This window comes from Dermacentor variabilis, chromosome 8 (assembly GCF_050947875.1).
Source record: "Dermacentor variabilis isolate Ectoservices chromosome 8, ASM5094787v1, whole genome shotgun sequence".
NCBI lineage: Eukaryota > Metazoa > Arthropoda > Arachnida > Ixodida > Ixodidae > Dermacentor > Dermacentor variabilis.
In genome coordinates, this window is record NC_134575.1 from 68,265,820 (window position 1) to 68,289,187 (window position 23,368).

The following is a 23,368-nucleotide window of genomic DNA, read 5'->3' on the forward strand; positions in this document are numbered from 1 at the left end:
AGGTGGAAGTGGTGCCGGGTTGTTGGAAGTACATGTGTATTTGCTTTTGTTCCTCTTCTAATCAGCCTGGCCGGTTTTGTAATGCACAGTATGAAAAATGCGGCCTTCATGTGAGGTCCGTCGTACATTATAGTAAATCAGCGCAATGGTTCTTCTCAACGAACAGTGGCGGAAACAAATAAATGTGGGAGGGCTGTGAACAACATTTTCGGCAGACAAGCAGTCGCCAATCTAGTTAAGGAGGCAGCTGCGAGGAGCAATTGTTGACGGAGAGTGATTGCGCGTTTTCTTTACAGGGCTGCCTAGCTGCATGAATGGCTGTTGTGTTTCACAGAATCCTTTCTTCAGTGCATCAATCCACAAGAACACCTATTACCATTTTTATCAAAAAAAATTTATTCGTGTTCCACGTGTGTCTTATTACTTCGTGCAGTCTTTGGGATATCCATGGTATTGTGCACTTTTGCAGTTCGTATGAAAAGACAAATTTGCCACTAAAGGTATTTGGCTTTCTAGAGTGAAGTTCTCCTTCACCCAGAGTGAACATATCGCTCGTTCTGCAGATATAAAAAGAAAAAATTGAGGTAAGCACAATGTGTAACATGTGCTTGTAAATTTTAAGAAATTCAGAGTGCTTTCGGAAGTTTTTAAGCAGGGATGTAACAGATAATTAGGTTCATTTATATTTCAGGTTACTGCTAGTCTCTGATAAGATCTTAAGCACGTGTGGGTAAATACAACTTAACATAAATACGTTAATATATCCCTTAATATTCAGACAAACGAGATTAAGAGGTGACATTCATAGTCACGAAGTAGGTACGCGAAGCCATGCCATTATTCGCAACGACACGCTTCCGTCTTGCGTTAGCGTGGTAATTTATATGAGCAAACGAATATCATTCGAGGTTCTTCCAGACGTTGAAAAGAGCAGAAGCAATTTTTTTGTAACTCTCTGATGGGTTCACGTGCCATTCTTCTTGACTGTGTTCAGCGCCGCCCGTCACACTCCAGTGACGTGATTTCTACACTTTGTTACTAAAGCTAGGGCCATGTATCGAATACCAAAATAATTCTTTTTGGTGTTTTTACTATGCCAGAAATTGATTGGAATTATTTTCACTTACAATACCTCGGACGCTCCAATTTTCTGTGAGACTGTGTGGAGCGGCGCGAAATGGGACAGGGGACACAAGAAAAAATCGAGGACAAGCGCTTACTATCAACTGAAATTTGATTGTCTGATACAAGGTGCTATGTAGAAAAAAGCAGATGAAAAACAACATAAAAATTATTTTGTTCAGTTTTTTTTTTCCATATAACACACCTTGTAGCAAACAAAAAAATTTAGGTTTGCAGTAAGCGCTTGTCCTCGATCCTTCCCGTCTTCCTTCTCCCACTGCGCTCTGCACCACACCGTCTAATGAAAAATTAACTAGCCCTAACCATCTCCCTTCCAATTTTCTTATGCAATCCTCAATTTTAACTTACGTCAGACAGTGACTATTGCCCCACGTGTACATGAAATTATGTCCAACATCCTTGACATCATTTTTTCTTAGTGACCATTTCGCACACGAGGCTACGAAAATGGAAATCATGTCTATCATTCGAGGCATTCTGAACTGCCAGCTTATCTGGTGCAAAGTATTGACGGATGATGCAAAATTTATGCAACAAATCTCCCTGTTGCATCACGGTTTAAGCCACACCGATGATACAAGCGCGACCAACTGTCTTTCTTTTGGATACGGTTCTTACTTAGCGCTTTCGAATAACTTATCGGCTGATATCCAAATGCTGCGGAGTTGATTTACAGACATTCCGATTTCATGCACAAAATATGTACCCAATAAAGAAACGAGAACATCAACCCCATGAATAATTCGTGACGTAATACATACGAAGCAAGAACAACGCAGTTAAGAAAATAGCTAAACAGGAAGCGAGCAAGTGTAACTAGAAGTGGAGCTACAGTTAATCTTAATCATAACAGGTGTAAACTAAAGGATGCTACATCTGATTAAATTGCGAAGATTCTTCCGAAGGTTTAGCAAAACAGCTCAAATAAATTATGAAAGCACCTAAATCCCGATAAAAGTGACTATTACACGCGTTCCTCTAAAGGCAACAGCGCTCTTGTAAACTCTTTCAATGATAACTTCATACCAGTCTTTGACATAAATTATGGGATACCTACCATTCTTGGAACCGTTCCAACATACACCAACAAAAATTCTAGCACTCACAAAGCAAGGCGCGCATCAATCACATGTAAAAATTCATACAAAGAAGGGCACTTGTCCTGACAACACGCCTATATCTTTCTTAAGAAGTATGCAGAGTGGGTAGCTCTGTACTTTTCTATATTTGTTAATGAATCACGAAAGGCATGTATTGCGTTTACAGTGGGTGAAAACGGAAAAATAATACTGCTAGCTGATATCACTAGCTACCCGCCGTGGTTGCTGAGTGGCTATGGTGTTGGGCTGCTGAGCACGAGGTCGCGGGATCGAATCCCGGCCACGGCGGCCGCATTTCGATGGGGGCGAGATGCGAAAACACCCGTGTGCTTAGATTTAGGTGCACGTTAAAGAACCCCAGGTGGTCAAAATTTCCGGAGTCCTCCACTACGGCGTGCCTCATAATCAGAAAGTGGTTTTGGCACGTAAAACCCCAAATGTTATTATTATTGATATCACTAGCTACTTATGTATTTATATTTTTAGAACATTCAATAATAAAATGGAATGCCGACACGAGTACTTATTTGTGTTTATCAAGCGACACGTTTCACCGCCTAATAAATGTTATCGCACAGCGCAGGACACGCCTGCGTATATCGGAAGTTTCTGGAATGTTATTGTTGCTTCCATCCGCTGTCTGTGACCAAACCTTGTGTAATCTGATTGCATGCGTGCGTGACGCGAATAATGTAGAACTTTGTGGAAGGCACGCAGGTCCCAGCGATACTTTGGAACATTCGAAGACTGATGTATAAAAGCCGACGCGCTTGACCCGCTGATCAGATTTTCGACGATCGCCGACTGTGTTCACCGCTGTCGCCGTTCTTTGAGAGTAACCTGTTCTTTAGGGCCACAAGTTCGCCCAATAAAACGCTAGTTTCGTCTTTCCTAGTTTGGCTGCTTTCTTCGCATTCACTACCATGTGAAAATACTATATACCTGGGAGAGCATCGTGTCCTGTCTTCTGCTCAGCATGGTTTCCGTAAGGGCCTTTCAACGTTTACTAAATTTTTAGATTAACCACGTAATATTGCGTAGGCTATCGATAAGCAGAAGTAAGCTAATCTCACTTTTGAGATTTCTCTAAAGCATGAGACCACCTTTCACATCAGAAAATAATAACAAAGTTAGAGCTATAAAACTGTGCACCAACAAAGAACAAATGTGCGCTTTCAGTTAGAAACTATATTTTATGGTTCTAAGATGGCAGTCATGCTACTTGTAAAGCGAGCTGCAAAGCGACCATTTCCACATGTGTGGCCCCTTTGTTTACTAGATTGAAAATTACTTTGGTAACGGCCCAGAATTTGTACGCATATGTCATAAAGCATCTAGAAAATACCAGTGACGTCAGGCCCAAAGAGGGTTGTGTTCTAGCCGCCATATTATTTCGAATATTTATAAATAATCTGACCCTCTCCATTATTATAAAACTCACGCTTTTGGCCGATTCACTCAGGGATTTTTCCAAACGTTATTACATTTGCAGACCACCTATTCCTATTAAACACTTAGAATACGAGCGCTGGTAGTATAAAGACTGAGAAAAGTCTGGCAATTTTCGCAAATAGATTTACTTGGCAATACCTCACAATAGTTAGAAGTCAAACTTTTAATACGCTAATTACAATTGTCATTTGATCCAAGTAAGAAATTGGAAATATTGGGGTGTAACAACTTCAAACAATCTGAGATGGGATACACTCATCAAATACAATACTTATACAGTTCTCAAACGACAGTTTTCATTACAATGTAATTTTGGCTTTAACGGTCACATACCGAACTAATAGCTTGTAGAACACTCATGCGATTTGTAATCGGTAATGTTAGCGCCGTTCTTGTTTTTCTTTTACCTTGAAACAGGTGAGCTAAATATAATAGCTATAATTAAAAGCAATCGGGTTTATTTTCACTAAGGCTATACTTACAGACTCCCCATAACATCTAGCTGATCCCGCCGCCATCGATACGCTACAAAACGGAACCAAACTATCACAACTAAAACTGATGTTTCAGCTATTTATAACGCAATAAAAAACGCAATATAACGCAAAAAAAAATTCGCGTGTTGATAAAAATTGCACAAACAGGCCTGGAGTGTGGCCTGATCCCGGTGACCAGAACCGGTAACGCACTCCCTCACCAGAGCAGGATTGGCCACCCTGGTGCAGTACTTGGCCACAACCTCCTATGAACACAACAATCAAACCCCGGCCCTCAGTCCCCAGCAACTGCGAAGCAACTGACCACGGCGGCGGTCAGACCTGCGACGCAGCAGAGGGTGCTAAGAATCACTGGCTCCGGACAGGCCGCCATTGGAATATGAACCTGGCAACGTTTAACGCTAGAACGTTATCTAGTGAGGCGAGTCTAGCAGTGCTATTGGAGGAATTAGAGGGCAGTAAATGGGATATAATAGGGCTCAGTGAAGTTAGGAGGCCGAAAGAAGCATATACAGTGCTAAATAGCGGGCACGTCCTGTGCTACCGGGGCTTAGCGGATAGAAGAGAACTAGGAGTCGGACTCCTGATTAATAAGAATATAGCTGGTAACATACAGGAATTCTATAGCATTAACGAGAGGGTGGCAGGTCTTGTTGTGAAACTTAATAAGAGGTACAAAATGAAGATTGTACAGGTCTACGCCCCTACATCCAGTCATGATGACCAGGAAGTCGAAAGCTTCTATGCAGACGTGGAATCGGCGGTGGGGAGAGTGAAAACTAAATACACTATACTAATGGGCGACTTTAATGCCAAGGTAGGCAAGAAGCAGGCTGGAGACAAGGCAGTGGGGGAATATGGCATAGGCACTAGGAATAGCAGGGGAGAGTTATTAGTAGAGTTTGCGGAACAGAATAATTTGAGGATAATGAATACCTTCTTCCGCAAGCGGGATAGCCGAAAGTGGACGTGGAGGAGCCCGAACGGCGAGACTAGAAATGAAATAGACTTCATACTCTGCGCTAACCCTGGCATCATACAAGATGTGGACGTGCTCGGCAAGGTGCGCTGCAGTGACCACAGGATGGTAAGAACTCGAATTAGCCTAGACCTGAGGAGGGAACGGAAGAAACTGGTACATAAGAAGCCGATCAATGAGTTAGCGGTAAGAGGGAAAATAGAGGAATTCCAGATCAAGCTACAGAACAGGTATTCAGCTTTAACTAAGGAAGAGGACCTCAGTGTTGAAGCAATGAACGACAATCTTGCGGGCATCATTAAGGAGTGTGCCATGGAAGTCGGTGGTAACTCCGTTAGGCAGGATACCAGCAAACTATCGCAGGAGACGAAAGATCTGATCAAGAAACGCCAATGTATGAAAGCATCTAACCCTACAGCTAGAATAGAACTGGCAGAACTTTCGAAGTTAATCAACAAGCGTAAGACAGCTGACATAAGGAAGTATAATATGGATAGAATTGAACATGCTCTCAGGAGCGGGGGAAGCCTAAAAACAGTGAAGAAGAAACTAGGAATTGGCAAGAATCAGATGTATGCGTTAAGAGACAAAGCCGGCAATGTCATTACTAATATGGATGAGATAGTTCAAGTGGCTGAGGAGTTCTATAGAGATTTATACAGTACCAGTGGCACCCACGACGATAATAGAAGAGAAAATAGTCTAGAGGAATTCGAAATCCCGAAGGTAACGCCGGAAGGAGTAAAGAAAGCCTTAGGAGATATGCAAAGGGGGAAGGCAGCTGGGGAGGATCAGGTAACAGCAGATTTGTTGAAGGATGGTGGACAGATTGTTCTAGAGAAACTGGCCACCTTGTATACGCAATGCCTCATGACCTCGAGCGTACCGGAATCTTGGAAGAACGCTAACATAATCCTAATCCATAAGAAAGGGGACGCCAAAGACTTGAAAAATTATAGACCGATCAGCTTACTGTCCGTTGCCTACAAAGTATTTACTAAGGTAATTGCAAATAGAATCAGGAACACCTTAGACTTCTGTCAACCAAAGGACCAGGCAGGATTCCGTAAAGGCTACTCAACAATAGACCATATTCACACTATCAATCAAGTGATAGAGAAATGTGCAGAATATAACCAACCCTTATATATAGCTTTCATTGATTACGAGAAAGCGTTTGATTCAGTCGAAACCTCAGCAGTCATGGAGGCATTACGGAATCAGGGTGTAGATGAGCCATATGTAAAAATACTGGAAGATATCTATAGCGGCTCCACAGCCACCGTAGTCCTCCATAAAGCAAGCAACAAAATCTCAATAAAGAAAGGCGTCAGACAGGGAGATACGATATCTCTAATGCTATTCACAGCGTGTTTACAGGAGGTATTCAGAGGCCTGGATTGGGAAGAATTGGGAATAAAAGTTAATGGAGAATACCTTAGTAACTTGCGATTCGCTGATGATATTGCCTTGCTTAGTAACTCAGGGGACCAATTGCAATGCATGCTCACTGACCTGGAGAGGCAAAGCAGAAGAGTGGGTCTAAAAATTAATATGCAGAAAACTAAAGTAATGCTTAACAGTCTCAGGAGAGAACAGCAATTTACAATAGGCAGCGAGGCACTGGAAGTCGTAAGGGAATACATCTACTTAGGGCAGGTAGTGACGGCGGATCCGGATTATGAGACGGAAATAATCAGAAGAATAAGAATGGGCTGGAGTGCGTTTGGCAGGCACTCCCAAATCATGAACAGCAGGTTGCCGTTATCCCTCAAGAGAAAAGTATATAATAGCTGTGTCTTACCACTACTCACCTACGGGGCAGAAACCTGGAGGCTTACGAAAAGGGTTCTACTCAAATTGAGGACGACACAACGAGCTACGGAAAGAAGAATTATATGTGTAACGTTAAGGGATAAGAAAAGAGCAGATTGGGTGAGGGAACAAACGCGAGTTAATGACATCTTAGTTGAAATCAAGAAAAAGAAATGGGCATGGGCAGGACATGTAATGAGGAGGGAAGATAACCGGTGGTCATTAAGGGTTACGGACTGGATCCCAAGGGAAGGGAAGCGTAGCAGGGGGCGGCAGAAAGTTAGGTGGGCGGATGAGATTAAGAAGTTTGCAGGGACGGCATGGCCACAATTAGTACATGACCGGGGTTGTTGGAGAAGTATGGGAGAGGCCTTTGCCCTGCAGTGGGCGTAACCAGGCTGATGATGATGATGATAACGCAATAAATATCAACAACCCCATGTTTGTCTCTTAGTCGTACGCAAGACCAACACGCCACAAGCAATATCGTGCACTAATCGAATACTCTTCTCACACTAACTGCTTCAAATATTATTTTAAGCTCCCACAATTCTAGAATGGAACTCACTTAATCCCACCCACCCTTGATGAAGATTAATCATTGAGCATGTTTGCAACAATGATTGAAAATGAGGCCCTCGCTCTACAAATAAGATGACTGCCTAGTTAGAACCTTGAAATATAGTTCCTAACTGAAAGCGCAGATCTGTTTGTTGTCAGTGCACGGTCGTATTACATCACCAATATTTTATCTCTTATTTGTCTTGTCGCTTTGCTTTGTAAAAAAATAAGTGACACTTGTAACCTGTATGCTTAGTGTTTCATTTATAGTTTGCTTTACTGAGTTGTGCACGTATTGTGTTGTTCGAGCTACAGAGTCTTGTTGTCCTTTTTTTTAATTTGGTCATATTCAATAGAGAGCGATATTTGGTTAGTGTAATTTCAAATAGGTGTTGCTAAATTTATTTGGTCTCATACGGTTGTAAGTTATCATTCATGATGTTAAATCAACATGTTTAAACGCAATATTTATGTTCCTTCCATCCTACAATCTGTGAGGATATTGGCTTTACTAATAAATAAATGAATAAATAAATAAATAAATAAATAAATATCCGTTAAGCAAGTAAAGATACCCCGACAACGAGATACATTGCATTGATACCGAAATGTCATTAAAAGAAGCAAACAGAAAGAAGCGAAACATTTATTGCAAGTTTGTGTTAGCAGGTGGCCCCCAAAACAGGAAAACTAAATTATCGGGCTTGTACATGCCAAATCAAGGACCCGATTATGAGGCACACCGTAGGGGAAGGCTTTGGAAGTTTGGACCACTTGGGGTTCTTTAACGCGCACGTAATCTAAATACACGGGTGTTTTCGCATCTCGCCCTTACGGAAATGCGGCCGCCGTGGCCAGGATTCGATGCCGCAATCTCGTGCTTAGCAGCAGTTTTTCGGTGATTATCACATCATCATCTGATTTATCGAATTTTTGCAATACAAGTCGATGGTGGATGACTGCACCAACTCTGAAGGCAAAGTTATTGCAACAGTCGGTGTGTTCTCCAGAAATACGCACGTCGAGCGCTAGAACAAGCGCGAGGCACCATGTACCATGTAACAATAAAAAATGATTGCCTTGCCGACGTGGTGCTTCTGAAAGTGTGCAAAGGTTACAGAAGTATTGTGATGGCTTGCGATAGCCAAGTTCTTCAGCAGTGATTTGTAGTTCCAGTCAGTGCACAGTGGAAGAGGTTGTGCGTTGAAAGGCTCGGGCATCAAGCAGTTGTACGGGTTGGACTGTGGAAGCGTTGCACTCAGAACGCATAGTTCTGTAACACTTTCGGGCGGCGTGCCAGCCATAATATGATAAGGTCTTTGTGTCTGCGCCAAATTCTGACAATAGCAAACTGGGGTATTCGCCTGGACCAGTGGGCAGGGGCGTAGCTAGGGGGGGGGGAGGCTTATGGGGCTTCAGCCCCCCCCGAAATTTTTTCGTGCTGTCCATGCACCGTCGACCAAAGCAAGTCCCAGCGCCGGAAATCATTCTGGATTTTGTCTAGAGTGTCTTTTTCACGGTCGAAAAGCCTTTTCACCGCGAAAATTGCGAACTCGGGCTGAATTTCGCGGCAACGCCCATGTACCGGGAGTCGCATAACGCAAGCAGCCCAATACGAGCACAAAGTTTCAAGGATGTTTTGATGGCGAACGGGTTCACTGCAGCATCTCGTGGAGGCCGCGGAGTGTACACTCTATCACGGAGTTTACGGAGCGCGTGGATATCAATTCCGAAACATTATGCGTATAAAGTTCTCATAAACTTTTGATGTGAAAGGTGCATTGAATTTCCAAACGTGTGCTTTAGATTTTCAATTGCGGAATTTTGTAAAATTAATGCTCCCAGAAATATTTTACGCCAAAGGTGCATTGACTTTTCCAAAGTCGTACGATGGGCCATACAACGAGACAAGCCAAATCAACAGACTTTCAGACAAGTTGACAAAGCCCGCAGCGAGGCCCGAAGAGACGAAGCGTTGTGGTGGTTCATTCGTGCCGTCATGTCACATAAAAAATATCAACATTTTTTTTCACCTGCGCCAAAGCATCCAGTGAAGATACTAAAGCCAGCCAAGGTAATTACGTTCTTATTTATTTCTTTACTTGGACTTTAATTCGCGAGGACGCATTGAGCCTCTTCCATTTTTTTTTCTCACTCTCCTACCCCCGCGCTGCCAGAGCCAGCCAGAACGCATGCGTTTTTCTCGTGTTGTCTCGACCACCGCGCGGCGCACTTCGGTGGGCGTTCGGCTTTCTCTGGCCGGGTGCATTTTCGCCTGGCAGAGCTTTGGACGCTTTCTAGCTAGCAGAGGAGAAAAAGAAACAATGGTCGCTGGCCGCCATCACTGTGGGGAATCGACATATTGCACCGCGTTCGCTTGAGCGCAACCTGTCCAGAAAGTTTTCTCTCGCCGGTGTAGGATACCGAGCAGTATGCGCATGGTTCTTGGTGAACCAAGCGTCTTGTATTTTCTTCGGTATTCCTTTAATAGCCATATTAGTTGCCCAAAGTAGGCATTCGATTGTGACCAACATACTTTGCGTTTTTTTTTATTACAATGCCCCCGCCCCACAAAAGGAAAAAAGAAGCGTTGTTGCGGTGCAGCGAATTGTCGCATGGTGAAAGTTCTGTTTTGTTATTTCTTTTGCGGAAAGTAATGGGCCATGGCACTCTTCAGCTGCCGGATATTCTTATTATATTATTGCGATAGCAATTATATGGACGCTATAGGCGCATTCCTGCCGTCGCCTTCATGTTCCGCATGAAGTCCAAGTGCGATAACATCGTGACCCCGCGCCGCATGCTGTATGTGTGAGTGAAAGGGTGTGGGGAGTGGGGGCGAATGGGTAAGCCGACGATGGTGGCTCAGTCTTGTGTGCGCAAGGGAGAAAGGTGAGGAGCAAGTGCGCCGCCTTCCGTTGCGTGGGGAGTGGATGGAATGGGGCCAGGATCTAGGATTCTGTGAATCTGTGACTATGCAACATGATTATTTGCCTTGTTTGACGCATTATATACCGTGACTTTGTCTTGATACGTAGTTTTATTGGAGACTTACTTGTACGTATGTTTAAATATCTTGTTGCGAGGTTTAGTGTATACGTGCAGTGAACTTTGCTTCCAGTGACACTTTTCTGCCCTTTATCAAGCTGTATCATCGCATTTGCATATTTCATTGTATCTTCGCATTTCTAATGTACGAGGGCGAGTCAAATAAAAGTGAGCCTACCCACCCCGCGCAATTATGGTTCTGTTCATTATCTGCAAGGCCTGCGCGCAGCATTCAGGCATCTGTCATTTACAAAAATGACACGCAGGTCTGAGGATAAATGTTCTTTAATGCTCTCATACACTGGGTTGAACATGGTTGCGTGCCATAATGGACGCTCCAGAAGTTGAGCAGCGTGGTGCCGTGAGGTTTTTCACAGCTGAAGGTGTTTTCCAAAAAGAAATTATACGCCGTATGGTTGCCGTGTACATGGAACATTGCATTTCATTAGCCACTCTGAAGCGTTGGAACAAACAGTTCAAAGAAGGACGTGAATGTTGCAAAGACGATCCCAGACCGGGCCAAATCCATCGGGCAATTACCCTTAACAAAATTTCAAAGGTTCATGAGCTGACGAGACAAGAACGGACGATGAAGTGGCACAGCGTGTGAACATCAGTCATGGTTTGGTTTACGACGTAATTCGTGAACATGTCGGTTATCGTCTCTTGTGGGCGCAATGGATGCGAAAGATTTTGAACCACCGCCAGAATACGGAGAAGATCGGGGCTGCCTTTACTCATCTGATCCGGTATCACAATAAGGGTGACGATTTCTTGTCTGCAATTGTGATCGGAGACGAACCATCATGCCAATATATATACTACGAGCCTGAACTACGACGGCAAAGCTTACAAAGGAACCATTCGAATTCACCACCCCCCAAAGAAAGCAAAGGCCGTCATTTCCGCCAGAAAGGTGTTGTTGACTTTTATTTTTCGATCGACAGGGGCCATTACTGCTGAAATTTGGTAAATCTTAAGAGACTATCAATTGTTCCCGATATCGTGAAACACCGGATCGGCTGCATGTGCCAATCAAGAGCAAACTACGTGGAAAATTGACAAATGCGGTCATTTTGTTCCACGACAATGCCCGTACATACGTCGCTGATGTGGTTAATACAAAACTGGCAAAGTTCAAGCGTGAAACGCCGCAACATCCGCCATACAGCTCAGACCTCTCGCCTTGCGACTTCCACATTTTGGGGCAACCAAAAAAAACAGCTCAAGGCAACCAGATTCGTCTCTGACGATGTCGTGAAAGTTAGTTGCAGACGTTTTGAAGCAGCAACCCAAGGAGGTTTATGAGACAGGGATTGCGCGACTCGTTAGTCAATGGGACAAATGTCTAAATGCTCATGGGGGCTACTTTTAATTAAAGTACCCTGTTTGTCATATATTCGCATTGGCTCACTTTCATTTGACTCGCCATCGTATATTCTGCAGAACTCCTGCTTTTTATACGTGCTCTCTGTTGCGACTATAATTTCGGTGCAAATATTCACCATACACGACCGGTAACAGCTGCTGCTGCGTCATACATAGAAACAAATGACAGCGTCATTGAGATTTTTCACTGGCCGTTGCATATGTACAAGAATGTAAACAAGGATCTTGAATGACAAAGTGTCATTAACATATATTTCTCAACTTGTTCATTTCATGGCCTTTAAATTTTTCATATCAGCGGCATGCACTGCTTTGCTGGCTTCGAACTGATGTTCTTCTAAAGCCCGTGCGATATTTTCTTTACTTATTAAATAGACAACAAACATGGAAGCATTGACATCAGTTATGTTGGGCACAATTTTCGGCAGATACGAGTATATTTTTTTATGAAAAGATACATATTTTAGTTGTATTGACAGTGCGTAGCGTTCAAGAATTCGTTTGCAGCATCTTTCGCAATGGCAATGCAGTTATTATTCGTGTATTTGATTCCTAGGCAAACTGTTTAAGAGGAAGCTTTAGCTCGAGCCCAACTCCGACGCGGCCTGTTCAGATACATGTAAAACACAGAAACGCTTTTCTGAGATAACTCCTGAATCGCTTTTAATGAAATTTGTTGCATTGGAGAGAGTAAGTTAAATTGTGGTGTCTGTTGGAAGCGCAATTTCGATTTAGGGCCTGAAGTTTGCTTAAAATATTTTGAAAAATTCGAAAAAAATAGAAGCTTGAAGTTTACAAATTAATAGCTCAGCATCAAAAACAGATATCGCGGTTCTGTAAACGGCATCCATTACACCATTCAAAGGGGACAAATTCAATATGTCAATTTATATCTTACGTAAATTGGTTATGTTATGTACAAGAGTTCTGCAAAAGACGTACTTGCATAATACTTTTTGAGACTCATGTGTAACATATAAATTTTGTCTGCTGTAGATGTACTAATATGTGCAATTCGCATAATTGTGATATCAATTTTCATTGCTGATTTACAGAGTTGCAAACTTAATTGTTTCGTTTTCTGAAAATTTTCAATTCTTGACACTTTTCAATAAAATATTTACGATGAAAATCGGAAATTCGAAATAAACAGTCACTAGAATTTAAGTTTTTCTTTCAAATGCAACAAACCTCGTCAAATTTGGTGCAGTGGTTGCCGATAAAAACGAATTCTCCTTCTACATGCATTTAGATAGGAGCATCCGACCTAATCTTTCCTCTAAGGAGGAGGCCGAGCTGCATCGTGAGCCCCCCCCCCCCCCCCCTGGCACTGCCAGTGGGATATGGGAATATGTTGCCAAACTTTCGGCAGGTGTAGGGTTAGCAATGAAACATCACGCGAGATTTGATCGATGGGAATTTTTGGCATTGGTGCTTTTTTGTAGGATAACCGTCCGAGAGCCAACAAATTTTGTGGCATTAGCCGGACAATATACAAGTAATGCCAGAAATTGGTTGCAGTGTCATGTACTGAGTATAGAAACCATGGGCCAGCGGCGTTAGTGCCACCTGATTCAAGCTCTTCTATTTCCCTATCTCTTACTTGTCTTCGGAAGCGAAACTGCTTAGTCTTCGTTTTCAGAGGCTGGCACTTCGTTTGCTGCTCAGTAAATGCCAACTGCTACCAGGTGCCACATATTTTGGTCGTTTCGTCATTTTATCAGCCGTCTGGTTTGATGCTTGATGACACTTTGATGCGAACACCTTCACTGCATTTGAAGATATCTGCTCAGTCTTTTTTCGGCGCAAGAAATGAGCTGGTGCATAGCTTAATTGGCAGTAGAAGAAGCACTTGGCGTGAAAAGCATAGCCGTTTTCATGCCCTCTCCGTATAGCGAGATATTCCAAGAAAGAGCGGTTACAAACCAATAGTAGTTCCACATGGATACCATACTCGAGGCTAGGCTGCCTACAAACGAATGTTGCAATGATGAGGGAACGCAAGAAGAATAAGTTCGACCGCGAACAGGTAGCCTTTAACTTTCTGTCAATAAACTCAGCTGAAAATTCCCCAATTCTACCCAGGTGTCCTTTACTTACAGGCGAAACCACATTCCTAACTTGCCGCACCGTCAAATATCCATGTCATACCCAAGTTGTCCGTTACTGCAAAGCAGAAAACCCCGGTTATCCTAACGGCAGAAGTAACCAAGCAGTGGATGCCTCTATGTGTTCCGGAAATGACGGGTCAGCCCTAGAGTGGGCAGCTGCTTGAAATTGGAGATCGCGGTTCAGTGAGTTAAGACATTCCGATTTTTGTGAATGCTGTGAACTCTGTGTATATTTTGCGTCCCTGTGCACGCCTACGCGCTGTGACAAATCGAGTCACAATCCTGGCATGCTGACCACCACTTCTAAGTGCTTAAACAATGTCTACAAATATTTATTATAGATAGATGAGAATGTCTTTGAATAACACAGCTGATTGGTGAATAAGAAAGCCACAGGTCTGTGACGCACACCCAGCACGGTCTCAGCGTAAGCTGGCGGACCGGCTTCGTCGGAGCTCCATCTTCGGCATCACGCGCTAAAGAGTCCTCGCGACGATGTCTCTTTCCTTCGTTTTCACGAGAATGATCAGAGGTGTCCACCTGGCGTGGATGGTAAGCTATAACTTCTGCGCAGTGCTCTGCTGAGCCCCACGTTGCCTACGATTTGGAGAAGATCCCATCAAATTTACTGAAGAGTAAGCACAGGTATCGAGTGTACGCAGCGCACTTGTCGCATCTCTTGACCCGCGGCACTATACTATGTTGTTCTTGTTGATGATGATCATTTTATCGGCATCGCATTTCATACGGAGCGGTGAGAAAAAGGTACTTAGCCTCCTCGAGTTAACCAGGGCCACTCACACGCAATATGCAACGGCTACATGCCAATGCTATCCCATATCGGGACACCTGAGAGAATACAACGCAACTGCAATGCAAAGTTTGCGCATATCAACGCTACGCGGCTCGCATGTGGCATCACGTGGTGAGCAGCACAATTTCATGGTGGTGATAATTATTTATTGGGTTCATCATTGAAACGGAGCAGCCACAAACAGTCACCTAGCCTGCTTGATCTAATCAGGTATGCTACACAAGTTTTTCATTCTAGCATGGTTGTACACATCTCATTAATTGTTTTCTTCTCGACAGAGTCCATCCATTTTTTGGACAATCCGCCATAGTATATTAGAACCGTCTACTTGATAGGAAACACAAACTGCCTTGTAGCGCAATCTATGCAACTGCTACAAGTCGTGACAAACAGTCACCTAGCCTACTTAAGTTAATCAGGTGCGCCATAGATGTTTCACAGCGCAGTGCTTAGGCTCCTGCTCCTGCGGTGAGCGTCAGTGGCGGCGTTATCCTGCGGCGTAACTGAGCGAACGAGCAAATCATATATGAGTGAACACGGAGCTCTGTGGGAGATGAAAGACGGTAGCACGAAAGCGGAATAGAGGGTGCAGCGGAACGACTAGACGGTAAGCGGAGGAGGGTATGGCGCAAGGATGGGAAGAAAAGCGTGGAGCGACGACGATCACCACATTAGAGCGCGTCGTGTCGGAGGTCTGTAGGCGGTGGCAGCTGTGAAGCGTACCCATGTGTCTGTCATCGGCGCGCTGGCTCTCGGGATATCATGATTAGCGAGGCAGTCGAGCCATACTTCGATCGTTTTCAACGTGCCCCGCGAGACAAATGGGTCCACGTCCGCCAGTGTATCGCAATATGAAAACACGTATAGAGCTGCGCTCAAGTTTCGAATTAGTATGATAGATATTAAGCAGCCCTCCCCATGAACATGTAACACAAAAACCTATTTTGTAGAATGTGTCATCTAAGGAAAGAGACAATAAGGCTGTTCGTTCTTGGAACATGTAATGGCGTCCATAGAAGCGCAATGTTTTTGTCTCCACTTCACTTGGCCGAAGATTGTAATTGTCTGCAACATGCATTTTACCCCTACACTTCTAGATGAAAATTTGTAGATCAGTATTGCCTATGTGTTATACTGCCACACTTTCCTTTTTTTTCCTGGGGCTCTCCCACTACTTACGATCCAACATGTGGAAATATGAATTACATTTTGTGATTTTACTGGCCAGAATCACGATCTGACTGTGAGGGCCGATCTGGCCGTATTGTGGGCTGTCGTATTAATGTGAAGAATGTCCAATTCTTTACCGGGAACCGAATGCTATGTATGCCAGCGTTATTGCATTGTGAAAACACTAATAAGTGGTCGCAGCGGCAGGGATTGAGCCTGCGACTTCGAGCTCAGCAGCGCAAAGTCATAGCCTCTAGGCTGCCTCGATGGCCTGGTATATAAACAAAGAATTTTAAATGCGTTGCTCATGCAATTCTAAATTCACCTGGCTGGGCTCTCACACCTACGAAGTGATACAATTTCACGCTGAAAGGACGAAATTTCCTAAGCGTGGTATATAGGCAGCACGTGAAGCTTGGACTATGTGAAAACCCAAATGGCACTCCGTAGCTCGTGCCAATCATCGGCCCTCAAGAAACATGAGAAACTGCAGATATTAAATTCGTGGTCAATGCTAACCAAATAGGATTTTCCTGTTGAACTTATAGCTACTCTATCAGAGAAGGGGAAAGAGAACATGCTGTAATACATTTATTTTCGTTTCAGGTAATGAAAAATTTCACAAATATCAGTAAACGCGCGTTATCGCATTATTCCAATAAATTTTTCGGAGTAAATAAATTTTCTAACGCTTAACATAGGGCTCTGGGCGATAAGACTGTAGGCAATAAAGATGAGCTGTAGGACCTAAAAATTTTAGACGTCAGACAACGCGCACAGTAAAACTCAGTACAACACTGCTATTTAATTTAAGAACAACCCACGTCTGAATGTCACGAAAATATGCATTTATTTGTGAATGCTGCCTAGTATATCACATCAAAGGAAACACCAGAACCAAACAGTAGTTCAAGTTCAAGAGAGTTATTAGGTCCGCACGCGTGCTAGTTTTACAGAGAACGGGGCGGCCGTATGAGAGAAAATGAGAAGTCTTCATGGCAGCGGTGGCAGAGATATTGCAGAAAGGACGTGAAAAATCTTAGGATGAATGACCTACTCAATGACACTGCACCAAAAGCGCATAAAATTCACTCACCCGATACGGTTGGCATCTTGTCCCCGAGAACCATAGCGACATCATTGTAATAGATTATGCGGTACATCGATTGTACTTTAGTGTAGTTTAACAGGCCGGGGTCTGCGCACAGCACGAAGTAGCGTTTTCAGTGCTGATTTTCTTCAGTAAATATAATATTGAAGCCGGTTTCTATTCAATATTTTTAAATGAGCACTCTTACATCGAAGTTTAACTTGTTCATTTCGTTGTAAAAAGGCGACACCCTATTCAACATTATATAGAGCTAAGATGTAACAAATGTGCACCCAACATATCATTTGACACTTCTGGCAATTTCCTTGAAGTTAACTTTACTTGATTGCGTCTTGCCTTATCTGGGACTACTATTTCTCTCCGATATCTGTAATATCATGCAAAAGCGTAGAAGTGTTATTACATTATAAATAAAGATTGTCCATCCAACGTTGTAAAATTTTCTTACCAGCCGTAAGCTAGTATATTTGGCAAATCTAGCGTAGGTTGAATGGAAAAATTTGCGGTCAACGTTTGCACTGCCACTATGCAACATCAACCTCACCAGCGCGTTACGAGATTTCAAACACCCCCATCAGACCAATTCGCGCGCAACAGAACATGCTTACTAAATGCCGACCTCGCTGGTCTTGCTCAATGTGACCCTTTTAAATATCGTGCAGAAGGAGCGTTGTCCCAATTAAAGCACTCACTGTGTTGCGCTGGCTAGAGTGTGCATAAATTGCGGAATTACGCACTCTGCCAGTAATGTACCATTATCCATTTAGACTCAGAAAGTTACAGACGAACACAAAATAAAGAAATGCTGGGAAGAGTCTTATGCAGACTCGCTAAAACAATGAATCCAAGGAGACGCGGTTTTAGAACAATCCACTCTGGTTAAGCACCCTTGCTTTGTTGAGAGTTCACGTCACAGTGTGCCTACACACTTTGCGTGTATCCACTCACTACAGCACGCGCTGCAACCGTTGAAAGGCATCCAATTAAAATTATTTGTTTGTCTCATATATGTGTTTGTGTGGGTGACTGGGGTGTTGGTGGGCAGCTCCCAACAAAAGGTGACCCAGGACATTTACGTTTTTTTAACACTGCCATGGACGACGCTGTCCGTACTCCTGCTAACGGAGAAGACGCCACGATTACGTGTCCTGTCATCACTCCAGAGCTCCACCTTCCCAGCTTTGGGCACAACAATTTGCCACGTTCGGTTTATGCAAGTAGAGGCCCGCTTTCAATTCCAGCGAATCACTTCATAGAAAACAAATTACCTGCACGAGATTTTGCCAATGTCGTAGACGACCTGCTATCGGGTACGTCTTCTGCTACACGATGCCATGACTTGAAAAGCACGGCACTGCAGCGCCTCGAGCCATCGCAACAGTGTAGGCGTCAAGCGCTCCTCTCCGAGCAACTCGTCGACCAACAACCGTCACAAATCCTACACTAGTTGCGTTAGTTGCTGTGTGGTCACTCCGTTAACTACAGCCAGCCTCCAATTTTGCGCTAGAGCTGTTCTTGCGGCGCCTCCCACAGTCCGCCCCCATTGTGCTGACGGTTCCGACGAGACAAGTCTCGATCGACTAGCTGTGCTCGCTGACCGCATCTGCGACTATTCGTCTGTGGCACGGCTACCTATCGTAGCAGGGAGATACTCAGAGCCAGGAGACCCACTCTCTCACCTAGAGGAAACAGTCGACAACCTTACCAGTGCACTGGAGAAGCCGACGACGAGTAGCAACTCTGGTGACGAACATCGGCGCAACGGCTCGCCTTCGCAGTGTCGCAGCGCACCTAGAGACTCTCCGCGGTGATTTAGCTGGTAACACCGCCGCTTCCGCGAACAAGCAAGTCGCTGCACCAAGCCTTGTTCCTGGACGGGCAACGTGCCGGCCAGTCGCTAAGAGCAGCTTGCGACAGGGCCCTCACGCCGCCCGCCTATCCTTCGTAGTCGACTTCAATACCGGCACTCGCCTCCTCGTCGATACCGGAGTCGAGCTGTCTATAGTTCCCACCACGGCCGCACACCGCCAGCACGACAAGTCCACACCCACGCTGCATGCAGTGAACAGCACTGTCATCGCATCGTATGGGCGTCGGTGAATAACGGTTGACGTTGGACTCCTGCTCTTCTACAGATGGGTGTTTGTGATCGCTGACGTTAGCTTTTTCACATACTCGGAGCGGACTTCCTCAGTCATTTGAACCTAGATGTGAGGGTCCGCGACCGGCGCCTAAAGGATAGTCAAATCCCTCGATGCACTTGGCGTGCAGTCTAATCTCACCTCATTTGGCCCCCCTACATTTTGGCCGGTCTCAACGCATGACAACATACTTGCTTAAAACCCGATATTCATGAAGCCTCGAAACCACGCGCTGCTCCTGAAACACAAGATGACGCATCATATCACCGCCGCTGCCCCACCTGTCACTGCGCGGCCACGGAGGCTCGCTGGAAGGAGGTTGGAAGTCACTCGCTGTGAGTTCGAACAAATGCTTGAGCTCGGCGTTTTTCGTCCTTCCTCAGCAATTGTTCTTCACTTCTCTATCCGGTTCCAATGCAGGACAGTGGCGACCGGCGGCCTTCTCGTGATAATTGAGTTTTGAATGGTGTCACTGCTCTGTATCAATATCGCCTTCCCTAGATATATGACTTCGGCGCTCATCTCGCAGGAACCAAAGTAGACAGCAAGATAAATTTGATGAGGGCGTACCACGAAGTTGCTGTTGAAACCAGCGACAGTCCGCAGACAGCAATCACGGCTGTATTTGCCGTATTTGAGTTTGTTCGTATGCCTTACGGCCTGAAGAATGTGGCGTGAACTTTTCAAAAAATAATAGACGAGGTTACGCGCGGACTCCCGTTCATTTCCGCCTACGTCGAGGACATTCTGGTTGCAAGTCGCATAGACGAAGAGCACAAATAGCATCTTCGCCTTCTGTTTGAGCGACTGGATGAATGTGGCGTAGTCCGGAAGCCCTGAAAATGCATATTTGGAGTCTAAGCCCTGGATTTTCTCGGCCATCGCATTTCACCCCAAGCCATTAAGCAACTGGAATCACGGGTGAAGACAATCGACGACTTCCCCTCTAAACACCTTCCGAAATTTGCGCGAGTTTCTTCGTCTCATAATATTTGTCAGGTGCTTCATACCATCCTGTGCGCTAGTTTCTCAGCCGCTTATCCACCTGACGCGTCTTGATAAAAAAAAACCGCCGACTTTCCACTGGCCTTCGGACAAGTTACACTCCTTCAAGGGAGCCAAAACGCGGTTCGCTACTGCAGTGTTGCTGATTCGTCACTTGCCCGACGCCTCAACTCACCTTCCGGTAGACGCGTCAACCACGGCAGTGGGTGCAGTACTGCAGCATCGCGATGACACAAACTGGAGGCCACTGGCCTTCTCAAAGCGCCTGAAACTCACAGAACCTCGCTAAAGCACCTTCGTGACGGAGACATTGGTCATCTAATGTGCTGTCAAGCTTTTCTGCTTTTCTCTTCAAGGCTATAGCTTTTACATTCCGACCGAAGACAAGCCCTCAACCTTCGTTTTCAAGAACATGAGTTCGTACTCGGAACGTAAGCGTCGGCATCTTTCCTTCATTTGCGAATTGTGTACAGACATGCGTCATATCTCGGGGACCGAAAATCGGGCAGCTGACGCAGTGTCAGGGATCGGCGCTGTGCCTGCTCAACCTGCGGATTTCCAAGCTCTAGCCTCCGCCCAGCAATGCCTCCTTGAGCTTCGCCAATTGCGGCAACAATGCTCATCGATCGATCTAGCTAGCGGAGCTGCCACTTCCCTACGCAACAGCATTGGTCACGTGCGACACATCGCAAGCAGTTTCCCGATTACAGAGCAGTTTTCGTAGTTTCCCAGCAATGGACGCAAACCCGCACGTCTTTTTGCCTCGCGACTCTAAAGCCACCGCTGGCTCCTTAATACGAAGGTCCCTTTCGTGTAGTTTCACATTCAGAGAAAACCTTGAAGATTCACGTAAGCGGCAAAGAAGATACAGTACCATGCTTCTTCGTGAAACCAGCCTATTTTGAACATTAACAGTGTTATTGTTCTAACAGTGTTAATGTTCTAACACCACAGCGACTCGGCAAGCGCCATCTTGCAATAAAGCCAGTCGGCTATCTGTTCTCAACCTGTCCAATCATGTATTACTTGCCTCCGCTAAACCGAGCTCCTATCTATCTATCTATCTATCTATCTATCTATCTATCTATCTATCTATCTATCTATCTATCTATCTATCTATCTATCTATCTATCTATCTATCTATCTATCTATCTATCTATCTATCTATCTATCTATCTATCTATCTATCTATCTATCTATCTATCTATCTATCTATCTATCTATCTATCTATCTATCTATCTATCTATCTATCTATCTATCTATCTATCTATCTATCTATCTATCTATCTATCTATCTATCTATCTATCTATCTATCTATCTATCTATCTATCTATCTATCTATCTATCTATCTATCTATCTATCTATCTATCTATCTATCTATCTATCTATCTATCTATCTATCTATCTATCTATCTATCTATCTATCTATCTATCTATCTATCTATCTATCTATCTATCTATCTATCTATCTATCTATCTATCTATCTATCTATCTATCTATCTATCTATCTATCTATCTATCTATCTATCTATCTATCTATCTATCTATCTATCTATCTATCTATCTATCTATCTATCTATCTATCTATCTATCTATCTATCTATCTATCTATCTATCTATCTATCTATCTATCTATCTATCTATCTATCTATCTATCTATCTATCTATCTATCTATCTATCTATCTATCTATCTATCTATCTATTACGCCAACCAAGTGGCCCAAGTCGTCTACAAGCTTTACCAATAGGAATGTGCTCGTGGTCGGGATGCCTTCGGGGTTGTTTAATTACGATCATTCTAGCTTTGTGATCTGACTCTCCTTATGCCGACGTCGTCACGCTTTCCACGTCGACCCAGTGACCCAAGTTGCCGAGCAGGTTGGTTCACTAGCTATGTGCTCGTTGTCGTGATACATGATGGTTATTGCATGTTCGGGATCGGCTCACGTATGGGGATTGCTTAACGCCTGCTTTACTATGCAAAAAAGAGGTGAGGAGTGCAGCCAGGACACAAGAGAAGAAAAGTGGACAACGCGAACGCTATCAACTGAAGGGAGCACTGAGGCGAAAAAAAGAAAGACACAAAACTCATCTGCGCAAGCACAGGGATGGTATTACCACGTTTCAGTCGGGTACATGTGCCGGTCTACGTGAGGGATAACTGTTAAGGCACTCAATCTCTTCCTTATGTAAAGTAATCGAAGGCTAACTGATGCACGCACTTCCACCATTATAGATATGCCATGCCTCTACCATAAGACGCGCATTCATCTAACTCTGGCGTGCAGTTACAATCTTGGCAATGTAGGGAAATGTTAAAAGGCGATCCACCGGTTAACGACCTTTTATGTTCCATTAGCCTCTAATTGATACACCGTCCCGTTTGCCCTACGTAGAACTGACCACAGCTAAAGGAAATATTATAAACCACACCCATAGGACAGTCAGAAAAACAGTTGTTCTTATTGTGCTTCATTGAACAAATATGTATTCTTTTTTTGCCTTTCACCTGCTCCTTTTTCCTCCTCTCTACGGCAGCGCATATCTTACCTAGCTTACTGGGAGCAGTGAAAACAAAATTAACATCATATCTACTTGCAACTTTTTTAAGCCTGTGCGACACTGAATGGATGTACCGGATAGCCACTACTCCTTTTTTGCTATTACTGTTTTCTGTAATCACGTCCGTCCCCCTCGAAACCGATTTCTTTAAGCGCTCAGCCACAGTGTCCACTCTACACTAGGATAACCTGCTTCTAATAGGCGCCGGACCTGCGCATTAAAACTGGTGCTCCTTTTTTGTGCACGCAGGATCTGGTGAGAGAAGACTTGAGGCACGGCATGGCCATTGTGTTTTTTACTACTTTGGAATGCTTGGATTGAAAGTTTAGCAAGGGCTTCGAAGATCTTGGGGAGTACTGCCAACAAACGTAATTTTGTTCGAAGACCAAGGAAATGTCAAGAAACTGAATTACGCTTAGCTGAGAAAATTCCTTGGCAACCTTCAATCCTCCTCCATAAAGTTTA

At 44.2% G+C, this 23,368-nt stretch overlaps 1 protein-coding gene across 1 annotated transcript in view; it reads right to left on the reverse strand.

Moving 5' to 3' along the window:
• Window positions 1–23,368, reverse strand: part of LOC142591079 (uncharacterized) — a 298,478-nt gene that overhangs the window by 231,118 nt on the left and 43,992 nt on the right. The window contains exon 5 of the mRNA XM_075703447.1: window positions 17,176–17,277. Coding sequence (XP_075559562.1) covers window positions 17,176–17,277 — 102 coding nt within the window. The remainder of the gene's footprint in view (window positions 1–17,175; window positions 17,278–23,368) is intronic.